This window comes from Procambarus clarkii, chromosome 40, assembly GCF_040958095.1.
Source record: "Procambarus clarkii isolate CNS0578487 chromosome 40, FALCON_Pclarkii_2.0, whole genome shotgun sequence".
Taxonomy (NCBI): domain Eukaryota; kingdom Metazoa; phylum Arthropoda; class Malacostraca; order Decapoda; family Cambaridae; genus Procambarus; species Procambarus clarkii.
The window spans coordinates 7,161,679-7,176,469 of NC_091189.1; the positions used below are offsets into that span (position 1 = coordinate 7,161,679).

The following is a 14,791-nucleotide window of genomic DNA, read 5'->3' on the forward strand; positions in this document are numbered from 1 at the left end:
AATATATAAATATACACAGTATGCTAATATATAACAATATTAATTCATATTTAAGAAAATTCATATTTTGAATGAACAGCATGTTAAAGTTGTCGAATGCGTCTTTGGGATCGACCGCTGGATGGAATGGACTTGGTCTGAGGACGGGTTGACCAAGTGAACGGGTTCGAATCCTCCTTATACTGTACATACCTTTTTGATGGTTCGGGAACCAGTGTCCCCGCGACACAACCTGTGGCCAGGCCTCCAACAAGAACACCAGAGTTACACATAAACAGGGTAACATCAGCAGCATGTGGGACGATTACAAAAATATAAGAATATCTTTTAAAAACCTAAATCAGGACTCCTTCAAGGCAATCTACACAACAATTATTAGACCAGTGCTGGAATATGGTCCACCAGCATGGACTCCGCACCTTGTGAAACATAAAACTAAAAATGAAAAATACTGAGGGTTTTGTAACAAGATCTGTGCCAGAACTAAGAGGGATAAGTTATGAGGATAGGCGGAGGGAACTAAATCTCACAACCCTAGATGATAGAAGAAACAGAGGGGGATATGATCACAACATACAAGATCCGGAGGGGCATAGACAAGGTGGACAAGGATAGCCTCTTCAAATTGAAAGACAGTAGGACGAGAGGACACAGATGGAAGCTAGAAACTCAAATGAGCCGAAGCAATGGAAGGAAATTCTCGTACCCTGTACGAGAGAGAGAGAGAGAGAGAGAGAGAGAGAGAGAGAGAGAGAGAGAGAGAGAGAGAGAGAGAGAGAGAGAGAGAGAGAGAGAGAGAGAGAGAGAGAGGGGGGGGGGGAGAGAGAGAGAGAGAGAGAGAGAGAGAGAGAGAGAGAGAGAGAGAGAGGGGGGGGGGGGGGAGAGGGGGGAGCGAGAAATTAGAAATATGTACATATCAAAGTGCTCCAATTTTATCCGTGAGGGCCCAGGGATTTCTCAGCCTGTGATGTGGCCAGAAATAGGGTGGAAGTGGTGGTGTGGAGTGCATAACCAGCCCTTGAGTAATGGGTCAGTTTATGTCTTCTGATTTTCTCAATTTGAGGGTGAGTTAGCATCAGGCGATGACTTCCTATTCCTGGAGCACATCAGGACAGCGATCGCCGGGTTATATACACCTTACTAGAGGGACCGCTGGTACATAGCTTGTTTATTTGGGAGATGTGCGAGTGAGAGTGAGGTGAGGTGTGAGAGGGAGAAAGAGAGAGGACTTGAAGATTCAGTTAAATTATGCAGTCACCAGAGGTATCACCCCTCATCTTTCCCGCTAAAACATGTTTCTACCTACCTTTTCAGGGTTTGTTGACGTCCCTTTGTTTACATCCGGCGCAGTGACTGAATGGTACATGAATGCGTTGGGCTTAAGTTGATTATACGTACTGAACGTCTGACTGTTTCAAGTGAAGCAGGTTTGTGTGAATATGTGTACATGAGAGAGAGGCCAGAAATACACGAAAAATGCTTACATATTGCAGGATGTAAATTCTGAACTATAAATATTGCCATCGAAACCATAATTTTTGCTTCGCGTGAACTGTCTCCGTCAATTTACAACCATTTCATAAAAATCATCAATGAGTTTTATCTTGGTATATGTAGTGTTATATAGTCATATACTGGCTTAGCATTTTCCTTTGATAATTACCTTGGGATATCCATATGAAGTCTATTTTAAACCAAGAATTATATTATTACTATCGTCAAAGTGAATGGAAGTTACGTTAGAACCGAGGAAGGAAATAAAGGAAACACGAGAAAAGTGAAATAAACAAAAGCGGATTAACAAGCGTCGCTAAATAATAAAGCTATTGGGATTTATTTGCGATATTTGTAATATTTAAGCTCTAAAGTCTGCAAGTTTGCAATGCCAGTAGACAGAGGTTTTGTATGTTTTTACATGTCTTTGGTATTGTCATGAGGCGATAAATGTGTCATCATGTAATGTTTGTCTGCGGTACCTGACACTTGTAATGAAACCCTAAATCATGAAGGTGGTGGAAAGACAAGTTCAACTTAGAAAATGCCTTCAAACTGCTAAACAAAAATGTGTCATTTATTTGTTTAAATTAAACTCAGTTAAATTAAACTCAGTCGTGCAAGACTTTAACGAAAAGAAAGTGTATGAGCAAGAAGAGATAAATAAAATATAAAATATATGAAAAACAATGTTTCCTTTAAACAAGAGATATTACAAAGCAGAATTGCTAGGTAGCCAAGGATGTTTGCTGAGTGTGCGATAGTGATTAACCCTTGGCAGATATTTTAAGCATGTTTCCCTCTCAGTACTGCCAAGGTAAATATTTACCCTTTTATACCCAAACTATGTTACCTGTGCCTCGCTTGAGCCCCTGCAAGCACGTCACTATTACTGTAAGATACATGTTGCAGCCTGGAGAGGTATGTTGTAAGCAGGGTGCTGGTAACGGTGATATTGTAAACATTAAACATAATGTAGTAATAACGAAGACATAAACGTTACATTAGGGTGCTGTGGTATTGTACAGCGAGAATCTGAGAAATACGCATTTTGTGGTTTGGGTTTCAAATGAGGAAATATTACATTTGAACAAAAAAAATAAATAGTGAAAGCTGTATAATTGGCCCGTGCGAAACACTGATTTCACTGTAACAGAAATCATCTGTAGTTATAAAATAGTATGTCTGTCCGAAGCTGGAGGTCAAACGCTTAGGGCTAACCTCGTTAACATTTGCAGGGTCACTAGTGGCGTGGGGAAGGACTGGCATAGGGAGGTTGAGGTCGGCCCCTTTGCCACCCATCATGAAGTCGGTGGATATGAAATGTTCGGCGCCAATCCACAGTGTTTTATAACTTATTCCAAATATTACAGAATTCAGCTATTGACTTGCAATATGCATGTTCTGATGGTAGGTTTGCATTATGTGGTCTCCCAACACTTCAGTTGCACGGGCTTTTGAGGACGACCCGGGCACTACAGGGTTCCCCTCACAGTATGGTAATAAAGAAAATGGGGGCTCGATTAATCAGGAACCATAATAAAAATGTATTGTCTGCACACTTGAGGAAGTTATGGCCGAGATGACTTGAAGATCTCCAGCAGGAAGACCCGGGTATGACCGTATGTTGGGTCATGCACCTTGGCTCACCTTGACTCAAGCAGTCATAATATAGTCCGTTAAATTGCTTGCAAGCATACATATATTTTCTGCCATCTCCCAACCCAAACAATGGGACACCGATATATAAACCCAACACCTCTTTAATGTACTCCAATTTGTATTAATGTTCTAATAATATATAATAGTCATTTTAATAATTTTATTTTTAAAATATGCATGAGAATATAGGTAAAAGGATTGTATATTAAACAAAGCCACTTATACACAACCTGCGTACCTATCTTCTTGAGAGATGATTTCGGGGCTTTAGTGTCCCCGCGGCCCGGTCCTCGACCAGGCCTCCACCCACAGGAAGCAGCCCGTGACAGCTGACTATCACCCAGGTACCTACACTATGCATCTCATGTGGTCTAGCCCAAGGGGTGGCGAACTGTTTAGAGCGTGTGCCCAGATTGACGGTAATGTTCTATATAATTATCTTGGGTGACCATAGGAAATTTGAGCCGTAGCTTATAATTTATTATTATCATAATTGTATTTTACAATTTTTTTGTAGAAAGAGAACATGATGTTTGATAGCATTCTTACATCCACCCTCCACCAAGCACAAAAGAAGTTTGTTTAAGCAACCAATAACTCTTCTGAATTGTTTTAAGTGGTCCAGCTTTAGGAATTATATCCTATTAATAACTAGTAATTCCCAAGATTTAAAGTGAATGAATTATTAACTAACAGTGAGTTTTTTTTAAGAAAAAGGAACCCAGTTACTTATTTACGTTGTAGCAACTATATTAATAAGTAATATACTTGCTCCATATTCTCACTAGCTTATGTGCAGATAATGAGATGGATCTGTTAATTTTACAAATCCTATCTCCAAGTGTTCCACATTCCTAGACGTCCTACACTAATTCTTGGTCCACTTATTACAATTCCCAAATGTACAACTAATTACAAATAATATATCTTCCCCAGGGTACAGGAAGCCCTCGTCAGCGAATCATCATCAGTCTAACTCTGATGCTTGAGAGATACCGCAGATGTTCAGCACCATTGACATCCATCAGCAGCAATGTAACACTCGACGATTCTAGTTCCTCCTCTCTCAAGACGCTGCAGCCTCCACACAGAACAAACAGCCAGATTCAGGCTGCATCGAGCGTCCACGCTCTTGTCCCGCATTCCAGCTCTTTGACCCCGCTCACATTCAGAGCACCACGCTCTATATACACTCTACCCTGCATCCGAGCTCTACCCCCGGCCTCCCTCAAGCTCTCTGCCCTGCTCTAGACTTCGTCTCAGCTACTACGACACTTCACTACATTGCCAACAAACTGACTGTTGTAACAAAGACTATACTCAATAAATATAAATAAACACCAAATTCTGACTCTAATCACCGTAAACACTTACGCTTAAACATACGTTACAACGTATATATTTATTGTTTTATTATTTACAAAAGTATAACAGAGAATTTTAAATTAATTAAATATTTTTAGAAAGATGGTTAAAAATTATTATTTTTATAGTATTGATGTTTCCCCATTTTGGTCATTGTGCAGATGGAGGAGTGACTAAATTTCACATCTTTTATTGGAGGAGAAACTTTAAACCACTTTTTTTTACTTTATTTATATTACAAACGTTCCTACATTCTTGTAAAGCCACTAAAACACATAGCGTTTCGGATAGGTCCTTAATTCTTAATTTTCCCTGGAATACGACCCGCCAAATCCTGGGTAGCGTTTCGGATAGGTCCTTAATTCTTAATTTTCCCTGGAATACGACCCGCCAAATCCTGGGGTACCCATTCATTGCTGGGTGAACAGAGGCTATAATTAAGGATTAGCGCCTAGTCAATCCTCTTCAAGCCACCCAGGCCAAGTGCAGGCTTGCGAAGCGCGGGGCGAGTGTCTTACCACTGCGCCATAGATAATCTTAAACTATCAAACAGCATAGCATTAAAACTTGGTATCATCAGACGAGAGCCTGCAGATTAATTTGAAGACGGCAGAAGAGTGGCGACAAAAACTGGCAATGGATCGAATGTGTCGAAGTTGTTATAGATTCAGCTACTCGGAACAAGTTCCAAATAGCACGGGCTATGGTGAGCCCGTAACTTACCTGGCACAGGAACGGGGCAAGAAGCACGGGCTATGGTTAGCCTGTCAACACACAGCTTGTGTCAGCTTCGACACAACTGTGTCAAAGAAAACACGTCGTTTATATACGAGAGGGGGAACATTAGCAGCCTGCCACAGTTGTAATACAACCATGCTAAAACTAGCATTAATCCAACCCTTCATATGAATCATATAATGCATAATAAAAAAGGATAATCTTTTTGTAAATATGTATTAAAGCTTTTGAGCACTTTTAACTGTTGATGAGAGCCATACCTGCGTAAAGAGAATGCTTACGTGTGCACTTACATTATTAAAAAAAAAACTAATTTCAAGTAATTTGCGACACGTACGTTTTGCTAATTTGAATAATCATGCGTTTTCATTATTCACCTTAGTGATGAAGGTGTATGATACTTATATGGTCGTAGAGAGTACACGTAAAGGGTGAGATATCGCTGACAGGCACACATTGCACGCGATACCGAGGTTTTCATGAGGTTGGCAACTCTTCTAATCAGCCAGTTTGCATGCAGGCTGCGTGCTGGTGCCTTAGCAGCACTAACTGATTTACTAAGATAATTTATATAAGAAGTATTGATGTTGAGTCTCATGATCTCATATTCGGGGTTAGTAAGCCTGTTAGGTTTCCCGACGTCCCCAAAGATCAACCACTAGCCTTTCCTAGGATACAACCCTCAACAGTTGCCTAATATGAAATAAATATTTATCAAGATATAATATTCATCATAGGATGCTATATTGCCCTGTTGATATTAAAAAACATAAGCTCCTATATTTATGATCACTAAAACCAGCTGGTTTAATAGCAATATGGCTGCCTGTTATATGTCTTATTTCAAGATTATGTAATGTAAAATGTCTCATAATTTATTTTTTAATTAATATACTTAAAAAATATTTATTTCCCTAGCCGTCTTTTTAGTTTTATATTCATAATATAAACATATTTGACTTTATTCTATTCTTCAATTAATCATGGCAGAGAGAGAAGACAATCAAGATACGACCCGTAATTATTTTTAGTAAATTTCCACACCGTATTACTTGTTTGTTTTCTTTCCACTGGCCTCCGGCATGACTGTATAGTGTAATGTTAAGGCATCTTGCATCACTTTCTCGGCTGTTGCCTCACGGTACTTCACATAGAGTGGAATGTGTCGGTCTTAGCAGAGGAACTTGTTTTATTAGTGAGAGCAGCAGAAGGCTGGGTGGATCAGCATCAGGTGTATGGCAGAAAAGCAGCACCCAACAGGCTTCAGCTCCCGTCTCCACCACACTCGTAGCAACACGACATAGTAGCAAACACAGGCCCAGGAACAAGATTTACAACGTTTTAGAGACAATGCCCAAAAAGGTTATTATTTGTAACACTTTAAATTTTGTGGACTTTGCTTTTCTAATGTGTAGGCCTATAACAGTGTGATCAGTGATTATAATGTTAGCATAGGTTTGGTTTAGTATACTATAAAATGGATTAGGATAGGATACAATAGATAAGGTATAAGGTTAGGCATATTCTATAGTAGTAGATAGAATGCATCAGCTGGCAATAGTACAAGAAACATTGCACGAATGTCTCGTTGTCTTTTAATTCAAAAAATGAATTCGTTTCAATACATAATTACATTACAATATTTATACACAGTAATATTTTTGTGAAAAGGTTGATGTTAAAGAGCTGCAAGGAATCCGCCTTGCACGCCGACAGAAAGTTCGGAAATATCCCCCTTCAACTGTGTACCTCCAAGTACTTGGATCAGGAAGTCCAGGTGGTTCCAGGGCTTTGTATGTCTTTACAGAGCAAGCCAGGTAATGTGGTTATGAATACAGTATATTCAGCATGTTAAATGTGAGTCTTGAAGTGTTTTTTTTGTATTTTGAAGTCATTTCTTTGACACAATACACAAAGAGATTACCATTATTATTAAATTATCAGTTTATATTAACTAACTATACAAAATATTCTTACCTGCTGCCATTAACCATTACATCCATCCTAGATTAAATTTTATGTACTGCAGTCATGTACAGTATTGCATTTAAGTGGAAAGCTGAACTGCATATAAAATATATTGGTAAACATTTTAAATATTCTAGTAAAAGATTTTAATTTTTTAATGTTTCCAAGACATCATTACATAAGGCTACTCCCTCAAGGAAGGGGCAATATTTAAAGATGTAACGGTTCTATTGTTACGTAAAGTATGGTGACAATAAACACAGACACTAAGATACTATATATATATATATTTGGTCGAATATACAGAAGTACACAGGTGATACTTTGGTGTGAGTTGAGCGCACTGAGAGTCGGTACAGTATCTCGCAAGTGTCTGCTCTAGACCACACTTGAAAGTAGACTAGTTAATGTTTGCTATTCTGCTGCTTATATGCTCGGGCAACACCTCACCATGTTGCCCAGGCAACGCCTCACCTCATTCATCTCCAAAGGTTGACAGGAATATTAACTATGCATTTGGAGCGAGTATATTATTGGAATAATCTACTCGCTACAAAGATGTAGGTACTGTAGTTACATTGTTACATTATTTCTTATTACTATTTTGTAGATACTTATTCAATTGTGGTGAGGGTACCCAAAGACTGGCCCATGAGCACAAGGTGAAGTTGAGTATGACGGAGCATATCCTAATTACCCATAAGGATTGGGAGAATGTTGGAGGTCTGCCTGGAATTCTTCTAACTTTACAGGATACTGGAGTGCCAGAAATCATCCTGCATGGGCCTCCTGGAATTGTAAGTATTGTAGCAATTGGTATTTATAAATATTTAATTGTTAATATTTAATTAAACATACATAATGATATTTTTCATATATAAAAAATATATATTTTATGGATTGTCTGGTCAAGTTCTAATATGCATATACTGTACTTAGGGTAATTTACAGAACAGGTAACCCATGATTTGCAGAGTTCTGGAGATTGCAGATTTGGTGGTATGTGGACAGCCCACTTTGGGGTGGAGTGGTAACACTTGTCCAGTACCTCATGAACAGTTTGGACTGGATTCGAACCCCAGCCAGGAAGGATTGTCTGGGCACCAATCCTTCACTGTTCACCTCTGTTCCAGTACAGTAATTGGGTACCTGGTTGTTAACCATTTGGCGGGTTGTACTCCAATGAAAACTAGTGTGTAAGGGTTTTAAAGAATTCAATAAAGTAGCTGTCACAACTGCAAGTAAAATAAGAAGAACCTTTCAAACAAGAGTCCCACTTAAAGCTGGGGAAATTGTTGACCTGGAGAGCATGCAAAGGTCTTATACTGCCAGAATCTACTTGATATAACATCTAAGTTATTGGGACTGCTTAAAAATGTTAAAGCTGTATTCTCTAGAGTGCATGGGAAAAAGAAAGATACATAATAATTTACAGCTGAAAATATTAGAAGGACTGGTTTCAAATCTGCATGTGGAAATAACTCCACATGAAACTAGAAGGTATGGCAGGATGTGCAAAATAGCCCTGTTGAAAAGCTGAGGTGTAATAGGTACACTGCAAGAGAACTTATACCAATATCAAGGGCCTAAGACTTTTCAACACTCTCCCTCGACACATAAGGGAGGCTGACCTCTCTAATAACTGCCTAACCTCTTGCGGTATTCAAGAGAGAACTTTATAAACACCTCCAAAGGATACCTAATTAACCAAGTTGTGATTCATATATCAGGCTACGAGCAACTGCATCCAGCAGTTTGGTTGACCAGACCACCAACCTGGTCAGAGACCCAACCTGTCCTACAAAGAACGTCGCTTTTCGCTCGTGTGCATTACATAAGGCTAAAAATTGTCGTACTAGAAAATGTAAACGGCTTGCGAAAGTGACAAACTGTCCTGTTTTCTGTTTTGGGTCCTCTGGTAGGTTAAGAGAGGACACTTTAAATTGACAGTTTTCTTGATGTTGGGAAACATTAGGAGGACGGGCCGAGAGACCAGGCCATGAGGACATTGGTCCCCGGAACCAACAACAGGCACTCGATGGTAGTCAAGGCTTACCATGACCTATGAGAAGAGAAAGCTCTAATCCTGCTAAAAGGAGTCAGACATCGTCTGTTCCTATACCCACCTGCGTTTAAAAAAAAAAGCACTTTTATACCAATTTTTAAAGTGCATAGGTGAATTTCATTGTAAGCAGGTTGAGCAAAGACAATCGTTGATTAGTTAGGGTAATTTGCAGATCTAGCATTTTCTCAGTAATGTGTCAAGCTCACAGACAATACATTCCTGTGTTTTTCTTAAATATTCTTGCATCATTGAACATACAAAGCATTCTTTACTTCATATATGCTGTATATATTTTATTGTTAAATGGATGGAGTTGTAAATATTAATGTTTAAGTGTTCTATTGAGTAAAAAGTGGAAAAAGAAACTAGCCTACTTGTATCATAAAGCAACATAATGAATTATGCAATTAATTTACTGACCTTATCCTTGGATTTACAGCACTAGGATGTTTATCGATTCATTATTCTATCTAAGGTGAAGTGGCACCTCGATTTACGACTGCCCCTATTTACAAATTTTTTGAGTTATGACATAAATTTCGTTGGAAAATGAGACTCGACTTATGACCTTTGTCTCGACTAGTGACTTTGCTGATACGCGTATTGGTCGACCGATCGCGTGGTTCCTGGTGGCACGGCCGACCCCGCTTCAGTTTACGAGAGACGCCCGCTTAGTGACGATCATGCTTGTAAAGAATTATATTATTTTAGTGCTTTTTTGTTTTTTGAACATAAAAGTAATTGTTATATATCATGCCGTGAGTCCCAAGAAAGTCAGTGGTAAGGTTCAACCTAAGAAAACATGTGAGGATGACCATAGATGAAAGACAAGAAATCATTTGTAAACATGAAAATGGCATGAGGGGATGTTGATGTAGAGTAGACAATGTCCCTTCCTCATTTATTAAGAAAATGTGTGTAGTATGGGAAGAATTGCAAAGTTTTGCTGAAAAGTGTCACCCAAATCAAGCTGTAACAAGCCATTGTGTTAACCTTTTTAATGACAATGTGAGGTCTCACTTCAGACAAGTGTTACAATGTAGGGAAAAACAAATGTTGCTAGACAGGTTTTTAGTGAGAAAACAAGCAGTGAGCCACAAGCAGGTCCTAGTGGTATGCAGGCAAAATGTAGGAGAGTGAGTACCCCAGAAAAGTAATCACTGCCTTAAGTTATAATGGAAGGGGACTTCCCTTCCAAACACTAACACCTCTCCTCCTTCCCTCCTCCTCACTGTCTTCCATACGCCATCAAGAGTCCTCATTCAAAGTAAGATATACATGCAGTACTGTATTGTAGCTAGTACAAAATGAGTGTTATTTGGTATATAATGTATTTTTAAGTTAATATTTTTGGGGATGTGGAACAGATTAATTCAATTTACATTACTGTATTTCTTATGGGAAAATTCGTTTCAACTTACGACCCATATCTGGGAACGAATTAAATTAGTAAATCGAGGCCCCACTGTATGTTGTCTCAGTTATTGTCTTCATAAATTACTCCACATTCCCTCCCATTTACATTAATCTACTCTTACATTTTCCTCATTGTTGGGGGTTCCTCCTCTCTGTTATTCTCTACCCTTACTCTGGGGTGAGCAATAGTTACGCTCAAGGTAACTCACCGTAGCCCTGCGGGTCTTCCCTCGATCCTCACGGCGCCACTGCACGCCAGGAGAGTCTCCCCAGTCAATCTTAACGGCCTCCTATTAAGAAAGAGTGAGAACACGACTCGTTCACCTCGACTGTCGTGTGCCCTCCCCAACAATAGGGCTCTACGGTTAAACACAAGATCGCCAACTGGTGTTTAAGGTGGCCAGTAACACCCTCAGTGGACTGGTGTATTCAGTGGTAGCCTTGGCAAGGTCACACTCAAAGATCAGGAATCAGGCAGGTACTTATTGTTATCACTCTATGCTTACAGGTATAGTATAGCCACAAGATCAATGGAGGGAATGATAAAAACACTAAGATAGTTTTGTATTTTACTTAAAATGTATGAAAGATGTCACAAGGCCACACAATAATCAATAAATCAACTGATCCTGACTCGGCCGGTAATTCCCACGGATATTATGCGATCACTAGAGGGCAACACTCTCCCCTCCTCATCAAGTGTCAAACCCCAGCTGATCGCGTGGCCTCTCCGCGCGAACTTTGCTTGTTTTCTAGATTCGCTGTTTCGTTAAATTCTACAATATTACTAGAAACTCGCACACTCGATATTGGCTAAATAAACCGGATTACTCAGTTACACTGTACTCAGGCTCAAACAGTCTTTTCTACAATCAATGCTATAATGATTCACTGTGATGGCTTCACATTGTTCTTCACTCAACAATATATTATGAACTATTAACACTGGAGTTTTCAGTATTTTCTCTCGTTGGCGATAACGCAATAATTCACTGTACTCACAAATGATTATTCACTGAATGAACATAGACATATATATGGTATATAAATCAATCATCAATACATGGAAAATAAAGTTTCTGGGCACATAGCCTAACCTCCAAATACTGGCATAATATTATATATAATTCACCACTATATGTTCATATCAAAATCTATAGAAAGATATACACAACACAGTAAATTTATCACTGGTTCTTGGTGTCTGTACACACCAATAATCAACATGAATATTACAAGCACTCTTGATAGTACTGTCTAGCACCCTGGTGCTTTACCGTGACATAGGTGAGACTTGCTCACGACATATAAAATCTTCAGGCTAGAAAATATAGCCAAATAACACAGCTAACTAAAGGGGAATGGGGAGGGAACTAGAACCACCTACTTCACCCTATCCTCCGATGAGAGTCGAGATGTAGCTCCTGGTCCTCGTGTCGGGAACGCCCCCACACTACACGTCGTCGTGTCCTACCAGAGCCTCTCGTCGTCCCACCGTTTAGCGCGTCGTCTCCGTGCCTCCTCACCGCAGGTCCGTCCTCCTCCTTGACTTCTTGAAGGTTGGAGTCGGTCTCCTGGCCGTCGTCTTCTCCCAGCAACGGCTGTCGCCTACGTCTCAGCTACAGTCGTTCGGTTTCCCCAAATAGTCCTCTCTTCCTCAGCTACCCAGTGGCTCTGTCAGCCACTACGCTGTCACGAACTGGTGAATTGCCACAGACGTCAATCTACGTCACTGCACGGCTTCACTGCTACTGGCACAGTACCTGACTGGAGCACTTGTTGCTCAAATAACCGTCAATTCCCTCTTCTGGTTCAACACATGAACTAGGGAAGACTTCTCAGAGTACTGGCTAACTTCCGATGACGCGTAAATCCACGGTAGTGGGAAACAGCTGTCCGACAGACAGGACCACTCGTCGCACGTCCGACCTCTATGACGTGTCGTGTATGACTGCTGGCGCCAGCCCGGCGCGCTGGCCGGACCCCCTTCCTTCGTGACGTCACTTTTACTATGGGAGGTTTTCATTGGCTCCCGGTGCCACACTGCTGTCGGTGACCAATCCGGTGCCACTGACGTCACACGGTTTTGGCGGGAGATCAGAGAAGCCAGCGCCATCTTGGCTCCCTAAAGGGCCTATACCACCGGCCAAAATATTACTATTTCACTAATTTCTCGGGTCTCCGAGAACACTTCACTCTCTCCCATATATCAAATTGTAGCCTGCAACGTAGAGAACGCTTGGGAAAAGTAGACATGACTCTTACTGCAGGCGTGGGAGAATTATAAGGGGGGGAACTCCGTCACATACCCCTCCCCTTAAAATAAGAGTCATGTCTCGTTAGTGTATGCGGGATAGGGCGTCCGCCACTATGTCGTCCTTCCCCTTGATGTGCTTGACCTTGATCCTTGTCAGACTCTCAGTGCGGGTGAGACTGGTGCCGTCCGCCCTGGACCACTTACTTTCCTCCTCCGGGAGTTCTCGGTCCCTCGGCATACTCAGACCCGTCTTCCGCTGGGTTTCTCGGGTATCCGTTCCGTCCTGCTTGTCGGCTCTTCCTTCCACAGTGAAGAAAGGTCTCAGGCGGCCTGCGTGACACACCTGTTTCTTTCGGGGTCCATCCGGCCTCCCAATCTCGTACGACACTGGACCCAACCGTCGCAGCACTCGGTACGGTCTCTTGAACCGCGTCTTGGTCACTCTACCTTTACCTGGCAGCACAATCATTACTTGTGATCCGGCCTGAAAATCCTTCTGCGCAGCTCTCCTGTCGAACCACTTCGACATCTTACGTTGCGCCTTCTTCAGGAGTTTCCTAGCCAGTTTCTTCGCTCGAGTGAGACGTTCTCTGAACTTCTGGACATATCCAATCACCGTTCCCACGGTCGCTCCTGGTGTCCATCGTTCCTTCATCATGAATAGCATGGCATATATAATATATATAAATGGAAAGTAAGCCTTCTCAGGACCCACACGTCCTCCTTCGGCCTTACTAACCAATTCGGGGACCTCCCCCTGCTGTAACTCTCCGAGACGAGTGCGGCTTACCCCTGGAGAACTGGTGAGTGTCACCTGCAACTCACCATTCGGGCTACTCTCGCCCTCCACTCGTTCTCTGGGTCCTACGTAGAGGCGATCTGTTCCCAGGCTGTCAGTCGACTCCTCAGCCCCATCAGATCCACAACCTCCTGGTTCTTTGCGTTGTCTCGGTGTCACAGTACAAACTGGGATCGCCACCGGTGCGATTCCCTTCTCGTCCCCATAGGCGTTCAAATCTTCGCCTGTCTCCTCGTGTTGTTCTGGGCACTCTTCGCCTTTCACGAGATGCGGGAGGACGTATCCTCCACATGCGTCATTCCCCAAGATGACCTGTGCCTCCATCTTGGGCATTGATGTACAGACTCCCACCTCTAGGGTCTGGCAGCCATAATCGGAATTTAAAGTTACCTGGTGTAGGGGCATCCTCACTGGGCCTCCCACAGTGGCCACCCGTGCCACCCCCACACTGGTACTCTCGTAACCCTCGGGGAACAGGGTTTCACTTACCAGGGTAAAGTCAGCCCCGGTATCTCTTATCATCTTCACTGGGATGGGGTCTGCGACCCCCATCCTTACGGTTCCTTGACACATGAATGGGTGAACTTTCTTCTCCCCATTCAGCACGGGTTCATCCCGCACTCCCTCGGCTCTCTGGTCCTCCAACATCACTAAAGCAACGTGTCCTCGCTGCTTAGGGCGTCTGCATTCCCGCGCGATGTGTCCGAATATTCCGCAGTTGTAGCAGCGGCCCCTCGGCGGAGACCATCCGCCACCGCTCGCCTTAGCACTGCCTCCAGAGACCGTCACACCCTGTGTCTTTCCCGCCTCACTTGTCGTTTCTTTCCCTGCAGTAACAGTTCCCGAGCTCTCAGCTTGGTTCTCCTCTATCGGCTCTACAGCACCTTTTGTTCCTCGGGTGTTCCAACTTGAGAAATGGGACTTGGGAGAACTCGCTCCTGTCCTCCACCCATCCGTCCTTCTATAACTCCTATCGTTTCCGACGTATGCGGGTGGTCGGTTCTGTCCCTCTCGGCGTGGGCGTAGG

The 14,791-nt window shown here is 42.1% G+C and overlaps 1 protein-coding gene and 1 long non-coding RNA gene across 3 annotated transcripts in view; both read left to right on the forward strand.

Moving 5' to 3' along the window:
- LOC138372933 (uncharacterized) overlaps positions 1 to 4,804 on the forward strand; it is a 74,666-nt gene extending 69,862 nt beyond the window's left edge. The window contains exon 3 of the long non-coding RNA XR_011230995.1: positions 4,093 to 4,804. This is a non-coding gene — a long non-coding RNA (uncharacterized lncRNA). The remainder of the gene's footprint in view (positions 1 to 4,092) is intronic.
- Positions 4,805 to 6,288: 1,484 nt separating this feature from the next.
- Positions 6,289 to 14,791, forward strand: part of RNaseZ (ribonuclease Z) — a 28,326-nt gene continuing 19,823 nt past the window's right edge. The window contains exons 1-3 of one of the 2 annotated variants that reach the window (XM_045741773.2): positions 6,289 to 6,621; positions 6,931 to 7,076; positions 7,838 to 8,024. In XM_045741773.2, coding sequence (XP_045597729.2) covers positions 6,358 to 6,621; positions 6,931 to 7,076; positions 7,838 to 8,024 — 597 coding nt within the window. In that variant the 5' untranslated portion in view covers positions 6,289 to 6,357. The remainder of the gene's footprint in view (positions 6,622 to 6,930; positions 7,077 to 7,837; positions 8,025 to 14,791) is intronic. The other variant, XM_045741774.2, reaches the window with a different exon arrangement.